This window comes from Salmo trutta, chromosome 32 (assembly GCF_901001165.1).
Source record: "Salmo trutta chromosome 32, fSalTru1.1, whole genome shotgun sequence".
NCBI lineage: Eukaryota > Metazoa > Chordata > Actinopteri > Salmoniformes > Salmonidae > Salmo > Salmo trutta.
In genome coordinates, this window is record NC_042988.1 from 17,986,102 (window position 1) to 18,011,780 (window position 25,679).

General features: G+C 44.3%; 1 protein-coding gene across 1 annotated transcript; it reads right to left on the reverse strand.

The window, feature by feature from the left end:
• Nucleotides 1–11,762: 11,762 nt before the first annotated feature.
• On the reverse strand, nt 11,763–21,696 carry LOC115171301 (cdc42 effector protein 1-like). The gene is made up of 3 exons (XM_029727994.1): nt 21,457–21,696; nt 14,747–17,370; nt 11,763–13,691 (listed from the first exon to the last, which is right to left on the reverse strand). Exons 2-3 carry the CDS (start codon nt 15,198–15,200, stop codon nt 13,048–13,050), a joined length of 1,098 nt encoding a protein of 365 aa, XP_029583854.1. The 5' UTR covers nt 15,201–17,370; nt 21,457–21,696; the 3' UTR covers nt 11,763–13,047.
• Nucleotides 21,697–25,679: the final 3,983 nt, after the last annotated feature.

Sequence of the window (25,679 nt, forward strand, 5' to 3'; positions counted from 1 at the left end):
CAGGTGGAAATGTCCGACAGATCTCCACTCCATAAAAGGAGGAAATCACCATCGCCTGATTGCGCTGCTTTCTCTTCCTTCACTCTGTCAAATCCAGAAGTTCTGTGCGTCCATGAATCCACGTAAGTCCACCGACTCTGTTAACCTTTCATCTGAACTATCTGTTGCGATCGGGAGTGTGGGCCATCAGTTGTTGTTGGAGTTATTATTGTGGAGCGTGGCTTGGAGCGCACGCTTCAAACATTTTGTGTAATGTGAATGGTCAATGATAGGCCAATTATGTAATTGGTATGGTTAATATGTAATGAAATTCCGTGTACACATGAAGACACTTGAAAGGGTGAAATAAGAAAGTAATTGTTTGTTGAACTGATCGACTCTGTTATCCAACTAATGGTGTTTATAGATTGAATAACCGATCACTGTTTGTATTATTCTTTCATGATTTATGATAGATAGTTACGAGCCTAAATTACTCACCGATGATTCCTATTGACTTATTAATTAACTGGATTGTTGAATTCCCTAAATGATGTTAACAATGAATGATTGTTATGATTAGATCTTTGTGATGATGGATTTGATTGGATACACGTTATTCTGTTTCCTTTGTTATGCAGCACAGACTACTCAGTAAATATACCACTTTATGGTTAAAGGAATTCCTGCCTCAGTCTCATCCATTCCTCTGTCACCTGACCCGTGACCACCTGTTCACCCTCACTGTCAGTCATCCTACCTGTCCAGCTACCCACACAGATTCCACTAATCTTTCAGTACTCAAATGATGTAATCCAGATATGTATTTTGATACTCCCATGATAATGATTCATCCACTACAACTACTTCTACAGTTGGAGCCTGAGGCCCTTGACATCACAGACATTGAGAGTCAACACAGTTACCAACAGGATGACAAGACAACTAAGGCTGATGAAGAAAAGACAGACATCACAACAATTTCTTCTAATTTCCCACAAAGCAGTAAGATAGGCGGGAGCGTTTTAGTCAACCATCATTTAATTCTCACAGTATAACTTTGATTTAGAGAGAGTTCTCTAAATTGCTCTTATTATTATGCACTATATTTTTGTGACACCTGCTAATTGCATTGATTGGTGACATTGATTCTGTTGGATCTATTTTCAGTTGGTGCCAAGGCGGTTATTGTTAAACACACGTTAGTTAGTAATTTTGGCTTGTAAAAACTGGCGCTCTGGCATTTTCCACCTTTTGCACCAGGTTTGACAATTTACCTGTCTAACATCAGCTCGTTTGCGCTGGGGTGGGAGGGGTGGCAGGTGGGGACATTTGAGAACCACTCAAATTACCTCTTTTCCCAAACGCAGATGATTACAGCATGGATTTTGTCAGCGGTGGCCATGGCGCAATGCCCATGTAAAGATATATTTTTTTGTACATATTAATCACCAAAGATTTATTAAAACCATGTTTGTGAGCAGCAAAAGAGTGAGCGGACATTCCCTTTTTATCTATGTATTGGACATTATTTTAGCCAGTTCCTGTTATTATTTTGGATGTGCGTAAAACCCCCTCCATGGACATGTGTCCATATGCCCATCATGGATCGAGATGCGATGATGCCGGTGACCCTAGTATTTAGAAACGTTTAAGTTATTTTCCTATACAATTTCTTGTTTTACGTTTCATTTCATTCAAAATCAGGCCATCAATAGGCTATCCTACTACGACACCAGCAGTATGACCTCTATTATTGAATCTCTGGATTTTCTCCCTGTGAATACTTTGTCAGTTACTTTTGATGTTGAATCGTTATACACGAATATTCCACACGAGGGCGGTATTGAAACCATGGAACATTTTCTTCTGCACGTGACCCTAATGAACTACCTTCCAGTGCCTGCATTATAACATTTACTGAAATAGTACTCACACATGTTTAGAAACTATTTAATGCTTATAAATGATTTCTTTATTCAGACCAAGAGTACTGCTATGGGATCCCCTATGGCTCCTAACTATGCTAATTTGTATGTGAAACAGTACTCAACACTAAAAACAAATATGTATTGCCTAACATTATTAAATGGAAACGGTTCATTGATATTTTTGTTCTATGGAGCGTTGATGAAAAACAGCTCCAGGCACTCCATGTTTTTCTTAACACTTGTTCTGAGCACCTGAGGTTTACTATGCAGTCTGGCACACGGCAAATCCGTTTCCTTGATCTTCTGATTTTATGTGAAAATAATGTTCTATACTCTGCTCTATACAGGAAACCTACTGATCATAACAGTTTGTTGAGGGCTGATAGCTGTTACCCGCTTCCCTTAAACTGTTTTCCCTGCAGCCAATTCTGTCGAGTCAAAAGAATTTGCAAAAAACAATCAGATTTCGACAGAAATATGGCTGAGATGCAAAGCAAATTAAAGGAGAGCGGGTACAAAAATGGTCAGATTAAAAAGAAAAGAAAAAAAGAAGCATTCTTACTACCTGCTATTCAAAGTGGGGCTGCGGGTAGCCTAGTGGTTAGCGCGTTGGACTTGTAACCGAAAGGTGGCAAGATTGAATCCCCGAGCTGACAAGGTAAAAATCTGTCATTCTGCCCCTGAACAAGGCACCTAGGCCGCCATTGAAAATAAGAATTTGTTCTTAACTGACTTGCCTAGTTAAATAAAGGTTCAAATAAAGAGCTCTGAACAAATTAAGGGGCATCGTTTGCAAACATTGGCACATTCTGAGATCGGTAATGTGTTTTCTGACATATTCTCACGGGGCAGAAATCTCAGAGCACAATTGTTAAACTCTGATTTTACCACCCCAAAATACCCCTGCACAACGCCTCTACTGGATGGAAACTACAAGTGTAATGGCTGCGCTCAATGCAATGGCACTTACAAACGTAGATCCTTCAAACAGCGAAACAATCCCAATCAAAAGTGTTATCACACAACCCTTTATTTGAGGGGTAGGGAAACAAAACTCATTAATTGTGTAATGCAGTATAAATTTGACCTAATTTACAAGTTATATACAGTTGAAGTTGGAAGTTTACATACACTTAGGTTGGAGTCATTAAAACTTGTTTTTCAACCACTCCACAAATTTCTTGTTAACAAACTATAGTTTTGGCAAGTCAGTTAGGACATCTACTTTGTGCATGACACCATACATCTTTCCAACAATTGTTTACAGACAGATTATTTCACTTATAATTCACTGTATCACAATTCCAGTGGGTCAGAAGTTTACATATACTAAGTTGACTGTGCCTTTAAACAGCTTGGAAAATTCCAGAAAATTATGTAATGACTTTAGAAGTTTCTGATAGGCTAATTGACATCATTTGAGTCAATTGGAGGTGTACCTGTGGATGTATTTCAAGGCCTACCTTCAAACTCAGTGCCTCTTTGCTTGACATCATGGGAAAATCAAAAGAAATCAGCCAAGACCTCAGAAAATAAATGGTAGACCTCCACAAGTCTGGTTCATCCCTGGGAGCAATTTCCAAGCGCCTGAAGGTACCACGTTCATCTGTACAAACAATAGTACGCAAGTATAAACACCATGGGACCACGCAGCCGTCTTACCTGTCACGACTTCCGCCGAGGTCGGCCTTCTAGCCATCGCCGATCCACTTTTCATTTTCCATTTGTTTTGTCTTTGTCTTACACACCTGGTTTCAATCCCCCAATTACTTGTTCATTATTTAACCCTCTGTTCCCCCATGTTTGTTTGTGAGTAATTGTTTGTATGTAAGATGGTCCGTTATGTGGGCTCGCCTCTGTATTATATTTGTCTATTTTGAGTAAATTACGTTTATTTGCTGTCCTGCGCCTGACTCCTCTACACAAGCTACACACAGACCACATTACAGAATTACTCACCAAGAATGGAGTCAGCAGGAGCAGACACCCTCCCGGTGGCGATAGAGGAGCCATGGATCGCGTGCTGCAGACGATGGATCATTGGGAGAGAGGAGGAGGTTGTCCAGCGCCTCCACCAGCCCCACTACAGCAGACCCCACTGTCCACCCCTCCTTCCCCCGGTCCCAGCGGAATTCGGCTCGCGCTCCCGAGGGAGTATGATGGGACGGCTGCCGAATGCCACGGGTTCCTCCTCCAGCTTGAGCTCTACCTGGCGACCGTCCACCCGGCTCCTTCGGGACGTGAGAGCGTGTCCGGCCTCATCTCCTGCCTCTTAGGCAAAGCCCTGGAGTGGCCCAACTCCGTATGGAGTGAAGGAGACGCGGCGTTGGACCATAACGCAGAGTTCACCAGCCGCTTTCGGCAGTTTAAGAAGAAGGAGACTCAATTACCACCCCATCGACGGGGGGATTGTGCAATAAATCTCCTGGTAGACGCAGCACTTCCCAGGAGTCACGTGTATCCTCTGTCACAGGAGGAGACGGCGGCTATGGAAACATATGTCTCCGAATCCCTGGGGCAGGGATACATTCGGCCCTCCACTTCACCTGCCTCCTCGAGTTTATTTTTTGTGAAGAAGGATGGAGGTCTGCGCACATGTATTGACTATCGGGGTATCAATCAGATCACAGTGAGGTACAGCTACTCGCTGCCTCTCATTGCAAGTGCGATTGAATCAATGCACGGGGCGTGCTTCTTCACAAAATTGGATCTCAGGGGCGCTTACAACCTGGTGCGTATCTGGGAGGGGGACGAGTGGAAGACGGCATTTAGTACCACCTCAGGGCACTATGAGTACCTTGTCATGCCGTACGGGTTGATTAATGCTCCATCAGTCTTCCAGGCCTTTGTTGACGAGATTTTCCAGGACCTGCACATGCAGGGTGCAGTGGTGTATATCGACGACATTCTGATATACTCCGCTACACACGCCGAGCATGTGTCCCTGGTACGCAGGGTGCTTGGTCGACTGTTGGAGCATGACCTGTACGTCAAGGCTGAGAAATGTCTACTCTTCCAACAGTCCGTCTCCTTCCTAGGGTACCGCATTTCCACTTCAGGGGGGGAGATGGAGAGGGACCGCATTTCAGCCATGCGTAAATGGCCGACTCCCACCACGGTAAAAGAAGTGCAATGGTTTCTAGGGTTTGCCAACTACTACCGGAGGATTATCCGGGGTTTTGGTCAGGTAGCGGCTCCCATTACCTCACTGCTGAAGGGGGGACCGGTGCGACTGCAGTGGTCGGCTGAGGCGGACAAGGCTTTTGGTCACCTGAAGGCTCTGTTTACCTCGGCTCCCGTGCTGGCTCATCCGGATCCCTCTTTGGCGTTCATATTGGAGGTGGACGCGTCCGAGGCTGGGATAGGAGCCGTGACCTCTCAGCGCTCGAGCACGCCACCAAAGCTCCGCCCCTGTGCTTTCTTTTCGAAGAAGCTCAGCCCTGCGGAGCGAAACTATGATGTGGGGGACCGGGAGCTGTTGGCTGTTGTCAAGGCTCTGAAGGCGTGGAGACATTGGCTTGAGGGGGCTAAACACCCTTTCCTCATCTGGACTGACCACCGCAATCTGGAGTACATCCGGGCGGTGAGGAGACTGAACCTTCGCCAGGCAAGGTGGGCCATGTTCTTTACCCGTTTTGTTTTCACTCTGTCCTACAGACCAGGTTCCCAGAACGCTAAGGCAGACGCACTGTTCCGGATGTATGACACAGAGGAGCGGTCCATGGATCACACTCCCATACTTCCGGCCTCTTGCCTGGTGGCACCGGTGGTGTGGGAGCTGGACGCGGACATCGAGCGGGCGTTACGCACAGAGCCCACTCCCCCTCAGTGTCCAGCTAGGCGCCTGTACGTTCTGTCTGCTGTCCACGACCGTCTGATCTATTGGGCCCACACGTCATCCTGGCATCGGTCGGACGATTCGTTGCCTTAGAGGGAAGTACTGGTGGTCCACCTTGGCCAAGGACGTGAGGGTCTATGTTTCCTCCTGCTCGGTGTGCGACCAGTGCAAGGCTCCCAGGCACCTGCCCAGAGGGAAGTTACAACCCCTACCCATTCCACCTTAGACAGAGAAACCAACTTTCAAAGAAGTGCATTGAAAATAATGTCAGGGAGCCTTGCAGTTTGCCACATTGGCCAGAGGGTGACAGTATAAAACAAGCAAGGTGTTTAGTATTTTCAGAGCACCAGCCCAACCCACACACATTCCACAGTGCCATGACTTCACTGGTTCCTGGTTCTGAATGCTCCCTGGGGTGGGGTGGGGGGCTTGGTTTTATGCATAGTGGACAGTTCTCAGCCGCTACTGAAAGAGAAGTGAGAGGAGGACCCAGAAAGACATATAAAGAGGATAACAGAGTGGGAAAGAGAAAGGAACTTAAAGTTAAAAACAGTTGATGACGTGGAGAGTAGAAAAGGAATGAGAGGAAAATGGGACAGGAGAGGAAAGAAAGAAGAGCTAAAGAAATGACCAGAATATACAAATGAACATGTACATCACAGTAAGGGGTGGTACAGTGTGAGTTAACCTGTTGATCATCTAGCTCTCTGTGCCTTCTGTTGGTTCTCTTTATTTGGGTACATTCCATCTGAGTTGGGTAACTATTCCAGTGGCTGGGGGGAATTCCAGACATCCCACATACTGTTCTAAAAAACCCTACCCCTGAACACACACACACAGTTTCGCTGTACCAGCAGTGATTTAAAAGGGAGATGATGAGTGTTGGGTTTATGCGGTGCAGTCAAGCAGCACACAAACACAAAAGATGACAGGAAATGCCCTCTTGGTATCTTTCTTTCCCCAGCTGTGTTTGTTTGTGTTTATAGGCGTAATTGTGCACAGGTGTAACCAAGGTAATTGCAGATGACTCTGTTTGTTGACTGTTTGGAGGTTTGAGAAGAGGAAATGGCAACCTGTGTGTGTGTGTGTGTGTGTGTGTGTGTGTGTGTGTGTGTGCGTGCGTGCGTGTGTGTGTGTGTGCAATACAGTGGGGGAAAAAAGTATTTGATCCCCTGCTGATTTTGTACATTTGCCCACTGACAAAGAAAGGATCAGTCTATAATTTTAATGGTAGGTTTATTTGAACAGTGAGAGACAGAATAACAACAAAAATATCCAGAAAAACGCATGTCAGAAATGTTATAAATTGATTTGCATTTTAATGAGGGAAATAAGTATTTGACCCCCTCTCAATCAGAAAGATTTCTGGCTCCCAGGTGTCTTTTATACAGGTAACAAGCTGAGATTAGGAGCACACTCTTAAAGGGAGTGCTCCTAACCACAGTTTGTTACCTGTAAAGAAGACACCTGTCCACAGAAGCAATCAATCAATCAGATTCTAAACTCTCCACCATGGCCAAGACCAAAGAGCTCTCCAAGGATGTCAGGGACAAGATTGTAGACCTACACAAGGCTGGAATGGGCTACAAGACCATCGCCAAGCAGCTTTGTGAGAAGGTGACAACATTTGGTGCGATTATTCGCAAATGGAAGAAACACAAAAGAACTGTCAATCTCCCTCGGCCTGGGGCTCCATGCAAGATCTCACCTCGTGGAGTTGCAATGATCATGAGAACGGTGAGGAATCAGCCCAGAACTACACGGGAGGATCTTGTCAATGATCTCAAGGCAGCTGGGACCATAGTCACCAAGAAAACAATTGGTAACACACTACGCCGTGAAGGACTGAAATCCTGCAGTGCCCACAAGGTCCCCCTGCTCTAGAATACATATACATGCCCATCTGAAGTTTACCAATGAACATCTGAATGACTCAGAGGACAACTGGTGAAAGTGTTGTGGTCAGATGAGACCAAAAGGGAGCACTTTGACATCAACTCAACTCACTGTGTTTTGGAGGAGGAGGAATGCTGCCTATGACCCCAAGAACACCATCTCCACCGTCAAACATGGAGGTGGAAACATTATGCTTTGGGGGGGGGTCTGCTAAGGGGACAGGACAACTTCACCGCATCAAAGGGACGATGGACGGGGCCATGTACCGTCAAATCTTGGGTGAGAACCTCCTTCCCTCAGCCAGGGCATTGAAAATGGGTCGTGAATGGGTATTCCAGCATGACAATGACCCAAAACACACGGCCAAGTCAACAAAGGAGTGGCTCAAGAAGAAGCACATTAAGGTCCTGGAGTGGCCTAGCCAGTCTCCAGACCTTAATCCCATAGAAAATCTGTGGAGGGAGCTGAAGGTTCGAGTTGCCAAACATCAGCCTCAAAACCTTAATGACTTGGAGAAGATCTGCAAAGAGGAGTGGGACAAAATCCCTCCTGAGATGTGTGCAAACCTGGTGGCCAACTACAAGAAACGTCTGACCTCTGTGATTGCCAACAAGGGTTTTGCCACCAAGTACTAAGTCATGTTTTGCAGAGGGGTCAAATACTTATTTCCCTCATTAAAATGCAAATCATTTTATAACATTTTTGACATGCGTTTTTCTGGAAATTTTTGTTGTTATTCTGTCTCTCTCTGTTCAAATAAACCTACTATTAAAATTATAGACTGATCATTTCTTTGTAAGTGGGCAAACGTACAAAATCAGCAGGGGATCAAATACTTTTTTTCCCCACTGTATGTGCTTTTTCCCCATTACAGATGTTCTTACCGTAGCTGTAGAGGGAGGTATCTGGGGAGCTCACTGAGCTGGGGAACAGCACCCTCTGGTAGCCGTTGGGCATGTCAATGTTCAGCTGGGGCAGTGAGATGGCGTTCTTGATGATGGGTGAGACAGGAGGCGGTGGGGGTGAAAGGTCACGGGAACCAATCCTGGTACGGGGCACAGGGGACCGGCGTACATGCCTCAGGGTGCGGGAAAAGAAGCGGGTGGTCTTCCTGCTGCTGGTGGGTGAATCGGGGCTCACTGGTTCCCTTTTGCCCCCATGGTTGCTAAGGAAGGAGGTGTCTCCGAACACATCGCCACCACGGCCCACGTGCATGGTGTGGCGAAAATCTGGGAGCGGTGGGCTGATCATGTCCACGGAGAGTTCGCTCTTAAAGCGCCTCTTCCCCTGAGAGCCCGACACTAGGCCTTTAATCCCTGGCAGTTTTCCCAGACTCATGGTAGCAGAGATGAATACCCTTTAAATATAATTAATCAGGGGGATAAACAATCCAGAAGGCGAGCGCCCACCGCCACCGCAGTGAGGCCCTGGAGTTCACACTGGGGGACTGGTTCTGGCTCTCGAACCGAAACTTGCCCCTCCGCCTGCCCTGCCGGAAGCTGGGTCCGCAGTTTGTGGGGCCATTCAAAGTCCTGAGGAGACCGAACGAGATATGCTACAGGTTACAGCTTCCCCCAGATTACCGTATTAATCCCTCGTTCCATGTGTCTCCTCAGGCCGGTGGTGGCTGGTCCACTCCAGCAGTCTGAGGTGTGGGAGGTTCCTCCGCCCCCTCTGGACATCGAGGGGGCCCCGGCGTATGCTGTTCGAGCCATCCTGGACTCGAGGCGTCGGGCGAGGGGCCTTCAGTACCTCGTGGAGTGGGAGGGGTACGGCCCGGAGGAGAGATGCTGGGTGCCGGTGGAGGACGTCTTGGACCCTTCGTTGCTGCGAAATTTCCACCGTCTCCACCCGGATCGCCCTGCGCCTTGTCCTCCGGGTCATCCCCGAGGTCGGTGTCAGCGCGCTGCTGGAGCCGCACGTCAAGGTGGGGTACTGTCACGACTTCCACCGAGGTCGGTCCCTCTCCTTGTTCGGGCGGCGTTCAGCGGTCGACGTCACCGGCCTTCTAGCCATCACGATCCACTTTTAATTTTTGTTTTGTCTTTGTCTTACACACCTGGTTTCAATCCCCCAATTACTTGTTCATTATTTAACCCTCTGTTCCCCCATGTTTGTTTGTGAGTAATTGTTTGTATGTAAGACGGTCCGTTATGTGGGCTCGCCTCTTTGTATTATATTTGTCTATTTTGAGTAAATTAAGTTTATTTACTCATATCTGCTGTCCTGCGCCTGACTCCTCTACACAAGATATACACAGACCACATTACAATACCGCTCAGGAAGGAGACGTGTTCTGTCTCCTTGAGATGAACGTACTTTGGTGTGAAAAGTGCAAATCAATCCCAGAACAAAAGCAAAGGACCTTAAGAAGATGCTGGAGGAAACAGGTACAAATAGTATCTATATCCACAGTAAAACAAGTCCTATATCGACATAACTTTAAAGGCCGCTCAGCAAGGAAGAAGCCACTGCTCCAAAACCGCCATAAAAAAAGCCAGACTACGGTTTGCAACTGCACATGGGGACAAAGATTGCACTTTTTGGAGAAATGTCCTCTGGTATGATGAAACAAAAATAGAACTGTTTTGCCATAAAGACCATTGTTATGTTTGGAGGAAAAAGGGGGAGACTTGCAAGCCGAAGAACACCATGCCAGCCGTGAAGCACTGGGGTGGCAGCATCACGTTGTGGGGATGCTTTTGCTGCAGGAGGGACTGGTGCACTTCACAAAATAGATTGCATCATGAGGATGGAAAATTACGTGGCTATATTGAAGCAACATCTCAAGACATCAGTCAGGAAGTTAAAGCTTGGTCGCAAATGGGGTCTTCCAAATGGACAATGACCCCAAGCATACTTCCAAAGTTGTGGCAAAATGGCTTAAGGACAACAAGTCAAGGTATTGGAGTGGCCATCACAAAGCCCTGACCTCAATCCCATAGAATCCCATAGCGTGTGCGAGCAAGGAACCTGACTCAGTTACACCAGCTCTTTCAGGAGGTATGGGCCAGAATTCACCCAATTTCTTGTGGGAAGCTTGTGGAAGGCTCCTGAAACTTTTGACCCAAGTTAAACAATGTAAAGGCAATGCTACCAAATACTAATTGAGTGTATGTAAACTCCTGACCCACTGGGAATGTGATGAAAGAAATAAAAGCTTAAATAAATCATTCTCTCTACTATTATTCTGCCATTTCACATTCTTAAAATAAAGTGGTGACCCTAACTAACCTAAGACAGGGAATTTTTACTAGGATTAAATGTCAGGAATTGTGAAAAACTGAGTTTAAATGTATTTGGCTAAGGTGTATGTAAACTTCCGACTTCAACTGTAGACCTTTGAGAATGCATACCCCCACCCTGTCACATGATGAAGACAGAGTTTGTTCTGAATGACTCACCTTTATAAAGCAGGTTTACAAGGATAATGAGTTTAGTTTGCTCTGAGAAATTGCATAGCATTATGTGTGTGTGGCTGTGGTGGGTAGATGTAAAAGTGCATTTGTATTTATACATGTGCTTGTCTGTGAATGCTTTTGTGGAATGTCATCTTACTTGCACCAAGATAACCTCAGGTGTGTGTGTGCAGGAAGTAGTTGACAGAGAGAGAGGAAGAGATGCAGTGTCTCTGCTCTAAACTAAAATCAGCTCTGCCCAGTCCTATAAAACAGGTGCCATGGAGTCCTCATTCTTAGTCATTGGGATCTCAGAAAGTGGAATTTGAGTGTTTTAGCTTCTACATCTGAATGAAGGGACAATATAGTATTACCTTCTTTGTATGTCTAATGTAGTTTTTAGTACAAATTATGATGTTAATCTAGTAAATCTGTTCCCAAGTATTCCCTTGAATAAGTAGAGAGACACGTGATAGTGTCTCAATGTATGGTATGAAATGATAATGTTATTTCCAAATACAATATCTATCTGGTCTTACTTGTGGTCAATTATTATCATTATGTTTCGGCCCCCTATTCACTCAGAAATAAATCGTCCCATGGCTGAATCAAGTTACCCCTGGTCTATAGTGAATATCCATTCCTGGTTGAAAATCACTGTTGCTTGTTTCTGTATATTTTCGTTATCTACTCAATGTGTCAAAAAGGACAGAACCATGCTTATTAAAAAACGGTATTTATTAAGAATATGACTGCTACGACAGCTACTGGTAAATGGATCAAATTATACAGTCGTATTTTATTCCGTATACATACTGTATTCATATGTGACATCACATACAAGTCTGTACTGGTCATTTTAAGTAGAGTGCCTGTATGCATTTGTTTCCTTGTTATTTAAAAAAAAATTATACTCACATGTATGAACATAACACTGAGAACAAACATACTTGGAAAAAGTACTTGACAATAACTATCACTGTAAGGCAGCTATAGGTTTAAACGATTATAGGGCTGTGTAACCCAAATACATTTTACAGGGCACACCCTTCATTTCAACTTTAGCATGCATTGCAATCTCAGATATTATTCCAGATATTTGTGAGAAAAGCTTTATTCCTTTCAAACTTTTCTAAGGAAATGATAAATGATGAAACTGGCTTTGTGTTAGGTCTAACTGAAAGTAAAAACTGTGACCACTGAACTCTGAATAAAAAAACATAGATGATTTTGTCACTGACGATATGTCAATTTAGGTCAGGTGGATAGAAACTAAATCAAACAAAACAAAATGTATTGTCCCTTTAGTATCCACATACTGTTACAAATAGTTTTGCAGATAGTCATGTTTTATTTCCCTTTTCAATCCTTTTTCACAGGAGTGTGTCATTAGGCTGGAAATCCTACCTTTGTCTTCTAAAAATAAAACGTATTATGTTCCTTACATCCATGTGGCATGTCTGTGAATGACCACTATGAGGGGTTTTGACAAACACAGCCTTGGCTCATGATCCCTGTGTCCTTCCTTCTGGTTGTTGTACGGCGTGTAGTGGGACTGTTGTACTGCAGCTGCTATAGCACGGAGTTGCGCAATATCAAGAGATTGTTCCATCCCAGAATTGAATGACAGTTTAATAGAATCTGCTTAGTATAAGGTATATTTCTTATGAAGATAGAATGAAACCTGTCATGTTTTAAAGGTTGTTTTTTTACATGTACCCTGTCCAATGTTGCTGTCAGATCATGTCTGAGAAACTCTACACAAGCTTCTGTAGAACTGAACAAGAGACAGTATTGATCCAGTTGTTAGATGGTAGACAAGAGAGCTCTTATCATTATGAGGAGGAGCTTTCCAATTCAAATCATTCATGTAAAAGGTTTATAGAAAAACACGGGTCCCTCTGAAGGTCTTGAGTGCAAGGATTCAGAACCAAGGTCACCCAGTAAGTAGTCTAATGATCAAAAGGGTTCTTCTCCTCACAATGATAGATATTTGGTAAATGTTTCAGACTTTGATCTCCTCTTCCTCAGGGAAGGCGTAAGGGGCTTTAGGCTGGATGAGGGGTGAGGAGGAGGAGGAGGCAGAATCGCTGCGATGACTCCTGGAGAAGGAGCCTCCCCCGTAGTGACGCGCCAGCACATCAGCTGCCCTCTGGAACCTCTCAGCTTCCATAACTGGTTCTACCTGTGTAGGAGACCCCATAGATGCGTCTGGCATCTTAAGAGACCTCTCATCCTCCTCCTCTCCCTCTGGCCACTCTGAGCTACAAGAGCGCCCCCTGTTGTTCACATTCACTTTGAGAGGAGTGCTTGACATGGAAGGGTTTGATGAGCTTAGCATGGGGCTCTGCACAGCCAGCTCAAACACAGAGCTCTGCTCTTCCTCTTCCTCCTCTTCCCCCAACTCCCAGTTGTGATTGGGCATAGTGAGGCAACCGGGGCTGTCAATCATGTCCAGAACCTCACTCATGAGGGAGGGGCCAAGGTCCACTGTGAACGAGTTGAAGGAGTCGGAGCGCGTCAGCGCGAAGCCGTCGTTGTCTGGGAGCGAGCCACAGCTAAAGTCCTGAGCGAACAGTCCGGTGCCGTCCTGCAGGTGTTTATCAAGGCGGGAGTGGCGGGGTAGTGTTACGAAACCAGACTGCAGACCTGCAGACAGGAAGGAGACAAACATATTAAAATGTAAAACATTTTTAGAACAGTTCATGCCTTGAAAAAGGCCATTGTTGATTCTATTAATGCATCTACAGTATAATATCCAATTACTTTCATAAGACAGAGAAACCAACTTTCAAAGAAGTGCATTGAAAATAATGTCAGGGAGCCTTGCAGTTTGCCACATTGGCCAGAGGGTGACAGTATAAAACAAGCAAGGTGTTTAGTATTTTCAGAGCACCAGCCCAACCCACACACATTCCACAGTGCCATGACTTCACTGGTTCCTGGTTCTGAATGCTCCCTGGGGTGGGGGGCTTGGTTTTATGCATAGTGGACAGTTCTCAGCCGCTACTGAAAGAGAAGTGAGAGGAGGACCCAGAAAGACATATAAAGAGGATAACAGAGTGGGAAAGAGAAAGGAACTTAAAGTTAAAAACAGTTGATGACGTGGAGAGTAGAAAAGGAATGAGAGGAAAATGGGACAGGAGAGGAAAGAAAGAAGAGCTAAAGAAATGACCAGAATATACAAATGAACATGTACATCACAGTAAGGGGTGGTACAGTGTGAGTTAACCTGTTGATCATCTAGCTCTCTGTGCCTTCTGTTGGTTCTCTTTATTTGGGTACATTCCATCTGAGTTGGGTAACTATTCCAGTGGCTGGGGGGAATTCCAGACATCCCACATACTGTTCTAAAAAACCCTACCCCTGAACACACACACACAGTTTCGCTGTACCAGCAGTGATTTAAAAGGGAGATGATGAGTGTTGGGTTTATGCGGTGCAGTCAAGCAGCACACAAACACAAAAGATGACAGGAAATGCCCTCTTGGTATCTTTCTCTCCCCAGCTGTGTTTGATTGTGTTTATAGGCGTAATTGTGCACAGGTGTAACCAAGGTAATTGCAGATGACTCTGTTTGTTGACTGTTTGGAGGTTTGAGAAGAGGAAATGGCAACCTGTGTGTGAATGTGTGTGTGCGTGCGTGCATGTGTGTGTGTGTGTCCAATACAGTATGTGCTTTTTCCCATTACAGATGTTCTTACCGTAGCTGTAGAGGGAGGTATCTGGGGAGCTCACTGAGCTGGGGAACAGCACCCTCTGGTAGCCGTTGGGCATGTCAATGTTCAGCTGGGGCAGTGAGATGGCGTTCTTGATGATGGGTGAGACAGGAGGCGGTGGGGGTGAAAGGTCACGGGAACCAATCCTGGCACGGGGCACAGGGGACCGGCGTACATGCCTCAGGGTGCGGGAGAAGAAGCGGGTGGTCTTCGTGCTGCTGGTGGGTGAATCGGGGCTCACTGGTTCCCTTTTGCCCCCATGGTTGCTAAGGAAGGAGGTGTCTCCGAACACATCGCCACCACGGCCCACGTGCATGGTGTGGCGAAAATCTGGGAGCGGTGGGCTGATCATGTCCACGGAGAGTTCGCTCTTAAAGCGCCTCTTCCCCTGAGAGCCCGACACTAGGGCTTTAATACCTGGCAGTTTTCCCAGACTCATGGTAGCAGAGATGAATACCCTTTAAATATAATTAATCAGGGGGATAAAAAATCCAGTAAGAAATCAGTCAACTTTTCCAATGTAAAATGAGTGTTAAAAGACACTTAAACAACTTTCTGGATCCTTAAAAAAAAGAAAAACACAAATGATGTGCTGAGAATGTGTGTAGAATACATTCTCCACACGGCAGCAAGTGCCAGCTATTCATCGAGCGTAAGCCTGCAGTTTGGCTTTAGGAAGTCCCACTGAAGTTTTCAGCTGAATGATGGTTATCTATTGGAGTCAGTCAACATTCAAAGCTTTCTCTCTCAGGGCCAATTCTGTGCTTCAGAATGACTCCAGCCTCAAAGAAATCCTGTCCTCCTTCCCAGCAGCTTTCAGTCATGAGGAATAAAAAGAGGAGGAATGACACATCCCAGGGATTCTGGAATAACCACAGCCTATGTGGTCTGAGAGCTTGGGATCCACTAGGCTTTTTCCAGACGGTGGGTTTTTGAATGTCAGTTCAGAAAATATATCCAGTTGCAGCTCCAAATATATACTGACAGTGAAAGATAACTCATCCAGTATTTGTGCAGTGAAAGAGTGAGAGAATACCAAGAGATGCTCATATTCTGTCCTTCAGACAAAATACATTTCACTCTTTGTGGATTGGAGTAGTGCCTGACTGTTATTTTGAACTTGTATTTCTGCTTATGAACACTAACAATATAACTATAACTCTCAAAGTTAAGCAATGAGGCTTTACAAAAAAAATATTCTTGTTCTTCTCTTTTTAGGATCAGTCCAAACTGAAGTCTATACCTATCTCCTTTAAAATGAGCACCAATGTCTTCTGTCAAGACTGGACTGCCAGCAGTGTTACCTAGAGACCCCTTTCTGTGAAAACCATCCAAGGTCTTGTTTAAAAACAGCTAACGAACATCCCATCCATCTAGACACTAATCACCTTGCCAGAGGTTTACGAGATCCTCGTAAAATGAGAAGAAATAGTTACTTTTCTGTAAACCTAGTTAAAATTCCTTCTCGACTTGGTTCAGTACAGTAGATAGGAGTTAGGCTGTGTTATACATCTGAAAGTGGTTATGTTTAAGCTGTTTGGCCCTGTGTGCTCTGTCCAATAAACTTGTTGGAGATTATAAATAACTTGTTAAGGAACTGTAATGGGATTGTGTCAGCTTTAAAACACCCTTTATTACCACTTCACTCTCACCCAGTGCTTTCTCTTCTTACCACTACAGGCGTCAACACCAAGACAACACCAAGACAACAACTCTCACCAACCAGGTCACTTTAGATATGGCTTATTGAGGAGTGACCCAATAGGCTGACACCTTTGATTGTCAGCTAATAATCATCTCTAATGCACCTACACACATGAACACACTGCACTCAAATACCAAAACACACACTTGATACTTAGTCACTTAACTGACAACTCAGATCCTTCCAGTTAGTGATGGAGGTTTCTAGGCTGCCGCAAGTCTCCTCAATCAAGTCCTTCTTCCCTTCAGATACAGTAAGTGTTTCCAGAAACTAATTTGTAATCCTGCTTTGAAAGCAACCTCACCTTATACTCCCCTGTAATCAAAAACTAAAATGTCTCCAACCTGTCACTCACTAGCCACTCAGTCGTTTTAGTATTCCCTCATAGAAGTTTGATCTTGAATGTACCGTCCACAGGGGAGGTCAGCTTTCAGTCCCTCTGAGACCCAGCAGAAAGAGCAGGGGGTCCGTTCACACATGTCGTCTCCACTAAAGCGCTTTATCTGCGTGTGGCACCACACAGTCCATGTGACATCCTGTCACTTCGCTTCCCTCTCACCGGGACTGTTGTCCTTTTTTATCCTTTGTTGTAGAGTTCAGCAAATTTACCACAGGCCCGGGACACCAGGCATTTAGGGACAATGAAACACCATACAAAAGGGATAATGCTTTATAAAAAAAAGGCAATACACTAAAGTGCAGTAATCCGTGCGACTGTTTTGTCTGCGTCTTGAAAGAAAAGGAGCTCCTCTGGGATTGGCTGTGTCCTGGATTAGTTTATAATCCCTCCCTCCATTCCTCCCTCGTTCTCTGCCTCCCACAATCCAGATAGTGTTTTGAGATACAGGTAAGTGGCTCCTCTCTGTTTCTTCATTCAGACCACGTCAGGGCTGCCTGGAGAAGACTTCACAGAGAGTTACAGAGTTAGAGAAAAGGCAACCATTAATAGGACACATAAATGGGGTCACATAAATGTGTCCGGTTGCTGAACATCTAGATTTACTTATTTTGGGAATGCTTCTTTTCACCCAGTTTTGGCTCATGAGTCACTTCTAACGGCCAACAGGTCATAAAATGGATTTTCTTTGGTATGTGAGTTGTTTTCCAAAATAAGAGAGCACCACAACACATTTTAGAGAGCCTTGCATGTCATTGCCAGACTCCAAATGCAATATATCCATTTCAACAAGACCACTTCTCACAAATGTCTTTACAGCAGGGTTCAGGTGATTTTATTCGTCCTCCCGTTTTCTGAGCAAAAAAAAAAGCATAAAGGACTGTAAAAACACCAGAAAATCAGCTTCAAGTGATTTTGGAAAACTGTTACAAAGTATTCCCATGCACAGTAGAGAGATGTGTGATTTAATAAAAATGTTATGTTTTGGTCAAACATTATATATTTTTAGGCTTCTTGTGGTCAATTTTCAGTCTACAAATTATTTGTAATTATGTTCCGGCCCCCTAACTATCCGCTCAAGAAATAAAATCAGTCCGCGGCTGAATCTAGTTGATGATCCCTGCTTTATAGAATCTTAATTGTTTAATTGTCAGGTTTGTCTCAAACCCTCTTAACTAAACTGACACCCTAGGAAGAATGCGGAATGACATAATTCTGTATTCTAGAGTTACAATGTACCTCTATTTTTACACCACTAACTGTATTTAAGGCACTTCAGGACTGTGTAGGTACAAGGTGGCCATGTTTATGTAGGCCTACTCTAGTCTGCCATGTTCTTCCTGCATGCTGAGGAAGTGAACACCTAACTTTGCCCCATGTGGCTTTGGCTAACTGCTCCACAGCGTCTCTGAGGATTAGTGTCATGGCCTGTCAGTGTGACGTGGTGTCTCATTTGGAGTACAGGGGTTAGAGTAAAGGGACCTTTGGCTGCTGCTACTCGGGCTTAGGATAGTGGGGGAAGGAAAGGGGGAAGGAGGACTAAGGATGTTTGTCGTTGGCGCCTGTACTGTTTCGTCTTCTCATTAACGATTAGCTGCAATTCAATTAAGAGGCTGATTAGTCGTCTGCGACGGTAGCGTGCGAGTGGCAGGAAGGAGGGACGGTCGATGCTGGCTGGTTGCCTGTTGCGTCAAAACCAATCTGTTGTAAGGGATGCCTGTCCCTGGCTAGTTGCCACTCCAATCGTTCACAGTGGGTGTCTCTGTCTCTTACAGCACCTCTGCAAGCTCTTCTAATCTCACACTAAATGGCTACCTCCTTCTCCTACCCTGACATTTTACACGGTCCCATCTCTCCTCTCTTTATCAGTATTTCCACAACGTTCTGTGAGCTTTTAGATGCCTCTGTGCTCATAAACCCTCTACTGCAGATCAGGAATCCACTGCAGGCTCTTTATACAGTACATGGACTGGTTAAAGACGCACAGGGAGATGCATGGCTCTGCTAAACATTATATTTATTATTTAATTGTACCGGCACACATCCGTAAACAACATGAGTTATGCCGCAGGCTGGCGAGGGCAGCCTGTCTGATTGTATCTAAACTATGGAGGGAGGGAGGGAGACATGGCGATCTGAAACTCTAATGGGAGCAGTGTGTGAGGGGAAGACAGCTGGACATGCTTCATTAAATCAAATAAAGGACCTAAAGCTCTGAATGGAAACATTTTTAATCTCCCTTTCTTGTCAATGTTTTCATTCTCTGTCTCCCTTTACTCTTTTTTCTCTCTCGTCACTCTTTCCTTGCCTCTTTCTTTCTTTCTTTCTTTCTTTCTTTTCTTCTTTGCCCTCTCTGTGTCCTCCTGCTTGCCCAGTAAATGGGTTTAAGTCTTCAGAGGAACAGCTGGTACCACAAAGCCCGCAAATTGCAGAACTGAGCACTGCACTATGACGGTTCTGCCACAGTGGGTCAGCTCTGAGGCTGCTTCCACTGGTGAGTCCTGGTCCCTTTCAACCGCGCCCACGGGTTTTCACCCCCCCCCCCCAAGATTTATGAAGAAAAAAATCATTGTTGGACATAAAAAAGGAGGAAATCAGCTCCAAGTGATTTTAATTTGGAAATCTGTTTGCAGGTATTCCCATACATCATAGAGAGACACGTGATCATATACAAATGTAAGTATTGTTTGAAATGATTTTGTTTTATTCTAAAAATATACATCAGCTCAAGATAAAATCATCCCACAGCAGAATCTAGTTGATGATCCCTGCTTTAGAGCATTGCACCACCAGGCTGTGGGTTAAGACGCATGACTCCAAATATTGTTACTTAGTTTACGAGGATCTACTTTTGCGACGTGGCTATAGAAGGTCTGCCAGGTCCCCTAGTGGTGTGGTGACTGTCTGTGTGTGTGTGTGTGTGTGTGTGTGTGTGTGTGTGTGTGTGTGTGTGTGTGTGTGTGTGTGTGTGTGTGTGTGTGTGTGTGTGTGTGTGTGTGTGTGTGTGTGTGTGTCTGTGTGTGTGTACATAGTCCTCCCTCCCCATAATTCCCTTGATGCAGTACATTGCAACAATTTAACACTGCATTGCCTAATGCTCAAATAAATCTCCAAAGATGTTCATTTCCCAGCACTTTCTCTCGTCATTAACCAGTGTCGTCTTGACCATACTTACTGTATGTTAACACAACAGAGGGGCAAAAAGTCAGAACAACAGTGGAGTGTAAATACATCCCTATTCCATTTCAATAGCATGTTAGACCACCAGACCAGAGAGTGTTTGCTCTCTAAACTTCCACATAGCAAACATCAGTAGAGGCCATTTACAGAAATACCATCAGAAATGTCGCTATAAGGGAACCTCTTATGATGAGTGTTTTGCTGCTGCTCCCTTCTTGCTGCTCTCAGATCAGTTATTAGCAGACTGATTGTGTGAGGTAAGCCTCACTATACACTGGCCTGTGATGCTGGCAGGATCTCAGTACAGTTGTGCCATGACAGACCAGCAGTAGCCAATTGATTTCACTGTTTCGAAGTATTGGGTTTCTTGGGGTCCAATTGAAAGCCGCAGAGGTTTTAAGACACCTGTTTGTGAAATAATTAACCCCTATAGAATTTATATGAGCGAGAGCATTGATTTTAAATTACATATTCGAAGCATTACAGGACAATGAATTAGGCTTTTGGTTACTCTTGTTCTATTTACACATCATTCTGAATACTGGCAGTGGGTAGTCATTTCCTGATGTAGGGGTGCACGCATTCAGAGGAAATCAATCAATGTTAATCAACTTGGACCTCATTTTGTAAGTTAAATCTGATTTACAGTTTCTTAAACATGTACATGCAGCCAAGATGAGTGGTCTGGTTTTAGGTTCATTCTACAGCATGCACCTGGGGATGTTGAGAATGTAAGTATGTAAGGGGCCAGAAATTGGATTAGAGAAAGAAAATATCAAAACACAAACACAACGTTATCTCCCGCAGAGATTGGATTTCCAGAGCTTCCCATGTTGGTGACACACACGCTCACGAGCGCACTCACGAGCGCGCACACAGACACAATAAAACCTTAATGCATAAGAGATGATGGTCCCAGACTCCAAAATAATTAGCCTATCTCCTGTAGCCTACTTGAAATTATAATCACTGAAACACAATAACAATGTGAATTTCTAATGATATTTTGGTAACTGGACTAAGGAACATTCACTGGTCCCCCTGTCCCCAGCTATGCGCCACTGTCAGCTCTCTCTCTCTCTACGCACAATTATGCGCTCCAGGCACACAACGGATCCCAACTCCTGTCTAGAATTTCCGACAGTCTACCTTGTCTCGATGTAGAAAATTACTATACGTTACAGATTTGATACAAAATTTAAGGGACTGATCAACGTGACTTATACCAGTACATTGCCCCCACCATCAGCAACTAAATTGAAAACAAATTGTTTCAATTTGTCTTTACTTTACAGTTTATTTATGCATTAGCCTACAATAATAATGTATCAGCAGTTAGGATAAAGATATGTGAATAAAGTAATTTCCATACGAAGTACAGACTATGTAATAATTTATCCGATGTAATCTTACCATAAAATCCGCTGAAAGTTCGCTATCGCTCCATAAACTATGAAGGGAAAAGGTATATAGAAAATAGTATTTTCAATGTGTGCCACCCTTGTCTTCTTTGATTTGTTTCGATGTATTAAAATGTTTCCAGTAAAGTCCATAATGTGCTGTGCAGAGGTGTTGCGATGCTGCTTAGAAATTGTTTCGCTGGAAGATGGGATGGAGACAGAGTTGTGCCGCAGGAACGTGAGTGACAAAACAGTTGTCAAATCAGGATTTGAATGACGCCTTCAACAAACGTTCACCGTAAGAAATAAATGGGGAGGGGACTTGGAAGTCTTTTATGCACAGTAATCGCTGTAATGTTGCAGCAGCAAACGCCTTTATGATGCATAAATTAATTGTATTTTCTTTTCTAATAAACAAATAGAATGTGGTTGTTAATCAACTCTGGCTTTTAAATTCAGTTGATACCTTCTCTTTATTTTAGTTCCTGAAGTTAGGATGTTTTTTAGGCCAATACAAAAACGTGCCACTAATTATTTGTACAGTCTTGAAAAAGGTGCTATCTAGAACCTAAAATGGTTATTTGACTGTCCCCATACGAGAAACCTTTGAAGAACCCTTTTTGGTTCCAGGTAGAACAATTTTGGGTTCCATGTAGAACCCCTTCCACAGAGGTTTCATCATGGAATCCAAAAGGGTTCTCCTATGAGGACACCCGAAGAACCCTTTTGGAACCCTTTTTCCCTAGATTGTAGGTCTTGATGTCTACATAGCATGCCATCCATCCCAGCCAGCAAGAGCTTGGAACAGGGAGTTAGATGGAGGGGGTTAGGGGGGTGGGTGGGGGGTTGCACTGCTGGACACTCCAAAAGGATACAGCCTCGTCAGGAATGCCCAAGAATTGACAAAGCCTTGATGTGCCAGCAAATAGTTTCCAAATTCCAACGTGGTTAGTGATTGGGCTAATCTTGTAAAACTCCTTGAGTCCTAGTGACCTGGGCTGTTGGCTGTTTCTCAAACCATCAGGCGATCAGCATGAAGGCAGGCAGCTCTGGAGTGTCTGGGGGTCAATGTGCTGCGTTTCATGTCTGTTCCCAAAACACAAAACCACATACCACTGGGCTGAAGTTAGAAGGCAGAAAGAAGAGGGGGTGTAAGGATGTCAGACACCGAAGACACTCTGAGACCAGAACGATGAGGCATAGTTTGGAACCTTGGGCTGAGTATGCCGGTTCTTCAACAAAAAAGAGCATGACAGTTTTGGACCCTGGACAGACATTGGTCCCTAAAGGAAGGCAAGATTACAACCCCCTCTTTTACTCTTTCTCCCTCTCACACTTTCTCATACATATAGTTAATTCTTCACACACTATTTTCCATTTTCCATCGTTGTCCTCTCTTTTTGTACCCTCTCAACTCTCTAATCCTCACCTTTTTAATCACCTTTTCTCATGCTCTCTCCTCCATGCTCTCCCCTCCATGCTCTCCCCTCCATGCTCTCCCCTCCATGCTCTCTCCTCCATGCTCTCCCCTCCATGCTCTCATTCAGAATTAGAGATACTGAGGTTCTGCAGCTGTTGTCAACAGGACCTGGTAGTCCTCATACATTTACAGAAGTCTGTCTGACCTCATCAGCCCCCAAATCCATCCTTTACACCCACTCCTCCTCCTCTCCCTCCCTCTCGCCATCCCTCCCTCCCTATTGGCTTCTGAGGTTCCGGCACATTCCCCTTCATGGGAAATGGATTTCTCCACTGATCACTTATTTCCCAGGCAACTATGAAAGCCTCTCCTGCCATTAGTCTCTATTTGTTCAGTTCTCCAGCTGCCAGGCCTTCCTGAAGTGAAACCACAGGCACATCCACGAACCCCAGAAGCCTCGGTGCAAAGTTGAAGTAAAATATGAACTGATGATCTGAGGGTGAGAACAAACAATATCCACATCGTTGGGATGTTCAGAATCGCCCAGGATATCTTTGTATAGTGGCAAATTCTGGCAAACTTATAGGACCGTTTTTATGGGATGCCCTGTATGCTGGTTGAGGCATTGGCACATACAGCACTATTGTTTTAAAGTTTTGAGTGTAGACTTGACTGTCACAGAGTGAGGTCTGACTGATTCTGTGTAGTTTTTGGTGGCTGTGAAGTTTTTGTCCCCATGGTCTTCAGGTCCTGATCCCTCATGATGATATCGGTGCTCCCACTTGACCCACTTCACTCATAAACCAGTCAGCAGGCCAGAATCCAATCAACCACTTACAGAAGCAACTGAAGTCAGTCAAGGGTCAGTCAAGTTAAATAATACATAACACATACAGTAGTAACACATGGTAAATGGATACATAGATCAGTCAAATTATACAGAATAAAGGGTCTTGATCTGCATGTCTATGCATTCCTTTTGCATTTCTATCTATTCCTTCCTTTTCCTGTTTTAGGAAGTGCTTTTCTCTTGGACTCCTTGTTTAGTCATTTATCCATACATCTATGCTTTTCTTCATACACTCTGTGTGATGTTGTGGCTCATTAGATCTGCCTCAGAGTAGCCTACAGTGGTTGGGTACTAATGGAGTATGATCTCCACAGTTCACACTCGCACTCACACTCACACACACGCGCACACAGACACACACACAAACACTGTTTACACAATGGGAATGAGAGAGGAGTTGAAAAGGACTGATGGCTCCTTTGTGACCACTTAGGGGATCATATATTTTTAAGCTCCACTGGCGGCTTTTGAGTGTGGGCTTGTTTGTGTGCATGCATGGATGCATGTGTTTCCTTTCAATTGTACGTGAGTTCTGTGCCGATATGTTTTACTGTGCAAAATATGTTTTGATGAGGTATCTATGCAATACCAGTTGTCTTGTCATGATTTACAGTAATGAGATGAGTGTGCATTTGCATGCATCCCCTAAACAAACCACCTGAAGTGTGATAGACCCTAGAATCGAAGGGATTGAAGGGGATTGCTGGTGACAAATGAGCAATGTGATGTCATCTGACACCCTGATGCAGAGAGTACAGATGCAGCCTGGGAACAGCAGGCCCTCTTCACACCAGAAGCTCCGAGGTAAAGAGGGGAATCTGCCGAGTTCAGAGACTGGGGGGCTTTTCACTTTCATAGGCTGATAAAATATACACACATGCACACAAATGCACAAATGCACTAGCATATACACACACTCACACACGCACACACACTGGCCTGGGAACAGTCACAACTGCTTATTATTATAGGATCCTCTTGTAGTCATATACACCCACAGTCGCCACTGCGTACACAGCACTCACACATGGGAATGTATACAGTGTTGAGTATCTCTGTTTGTAAGAGTGATTTGCTTTGATGCCCTCAGGCTGACACTGTTGTTGTTTTCCTGTTGAGATTTATCCATTTTAGATTGAAACTAGAGGGGGTTTAGAGCTGGACCCATGCCAGTCACACAGACAGAAAGAGAGAGAGAGAGCTGGAGCTGAGCAGAAATTTCACATCCAAAAGAAAGCCTGGAATTCTGTCAACCAGTGTTCCATTTCTTTTAAGGGGAGCCACATGAGCTAAATAAAATGAGGGAAACAAGGGAGGGAGAGGGAGAAAAAGATGAGAGAGAAACAAGAAGAGCCAAGAGACATGCATAAAAAGAGGATGAATGGACATAGAGACGTGGAGAGCAAAAGATGAAGGAAGATAGAGCAAAAAGGAGGGGAGGCCTTGGGTATGCATGAGAGGAGCAAAGTGAGGGAGGTAGAGGGGAAGGAGGGCTAGTAAAACAGGATGAGAAGTCTCTCAGACAGAAAAAGGATTTCTCCTCAGGAAATGACTTTCACACAGTTTTTACAGTCTGCCAAGAAACACTTTCAGTAGCTTACTGTATATGGTTTTACTACAGTAGAAATACGCTAAATTGTAAGATATGAACGTTTTGTTAGTTGATTGTAATAGGAACAACTACTCTGACTTAATTTGGCTTGTCATACTAAAGTTATTGTTTAATGTGTGATGCTGTACAGTATTGCTCATTTCTACCACACATGTTTCCAATTGAGTGCTCACTGTTGCAGGTACATCAAAATACTTGTGGACATTAAAAAGTTATTTCCCACTATGCACAAACTGGTTGAATCAACATTGTTTCCACATAATTTCAACGAAATTCAATGCAATGACGTTGAATCAATATGTAAAACTGATAAAACTGATTGAATATGCAAAAAGTCATAAACGCAAAGACATT

Bases quoted from the DNA above. Each gene is read 5' to 3' on its own strand.
- LOC115171301 (XM_029727994.1), bottom strand. From the start codon at position 15,200: ATGAGTCTGGGAAAACTGCCAGGTATTAAAGCCCTAGTGTCGGGCTCT. The intron at 13,692-14,746 runs GTAAGAACATCT...TCCTGTCTGCAG, and splicing joins TACCTCCCTCTACAGCTACG to GTCTGCAGTCTGGTTTCGTA.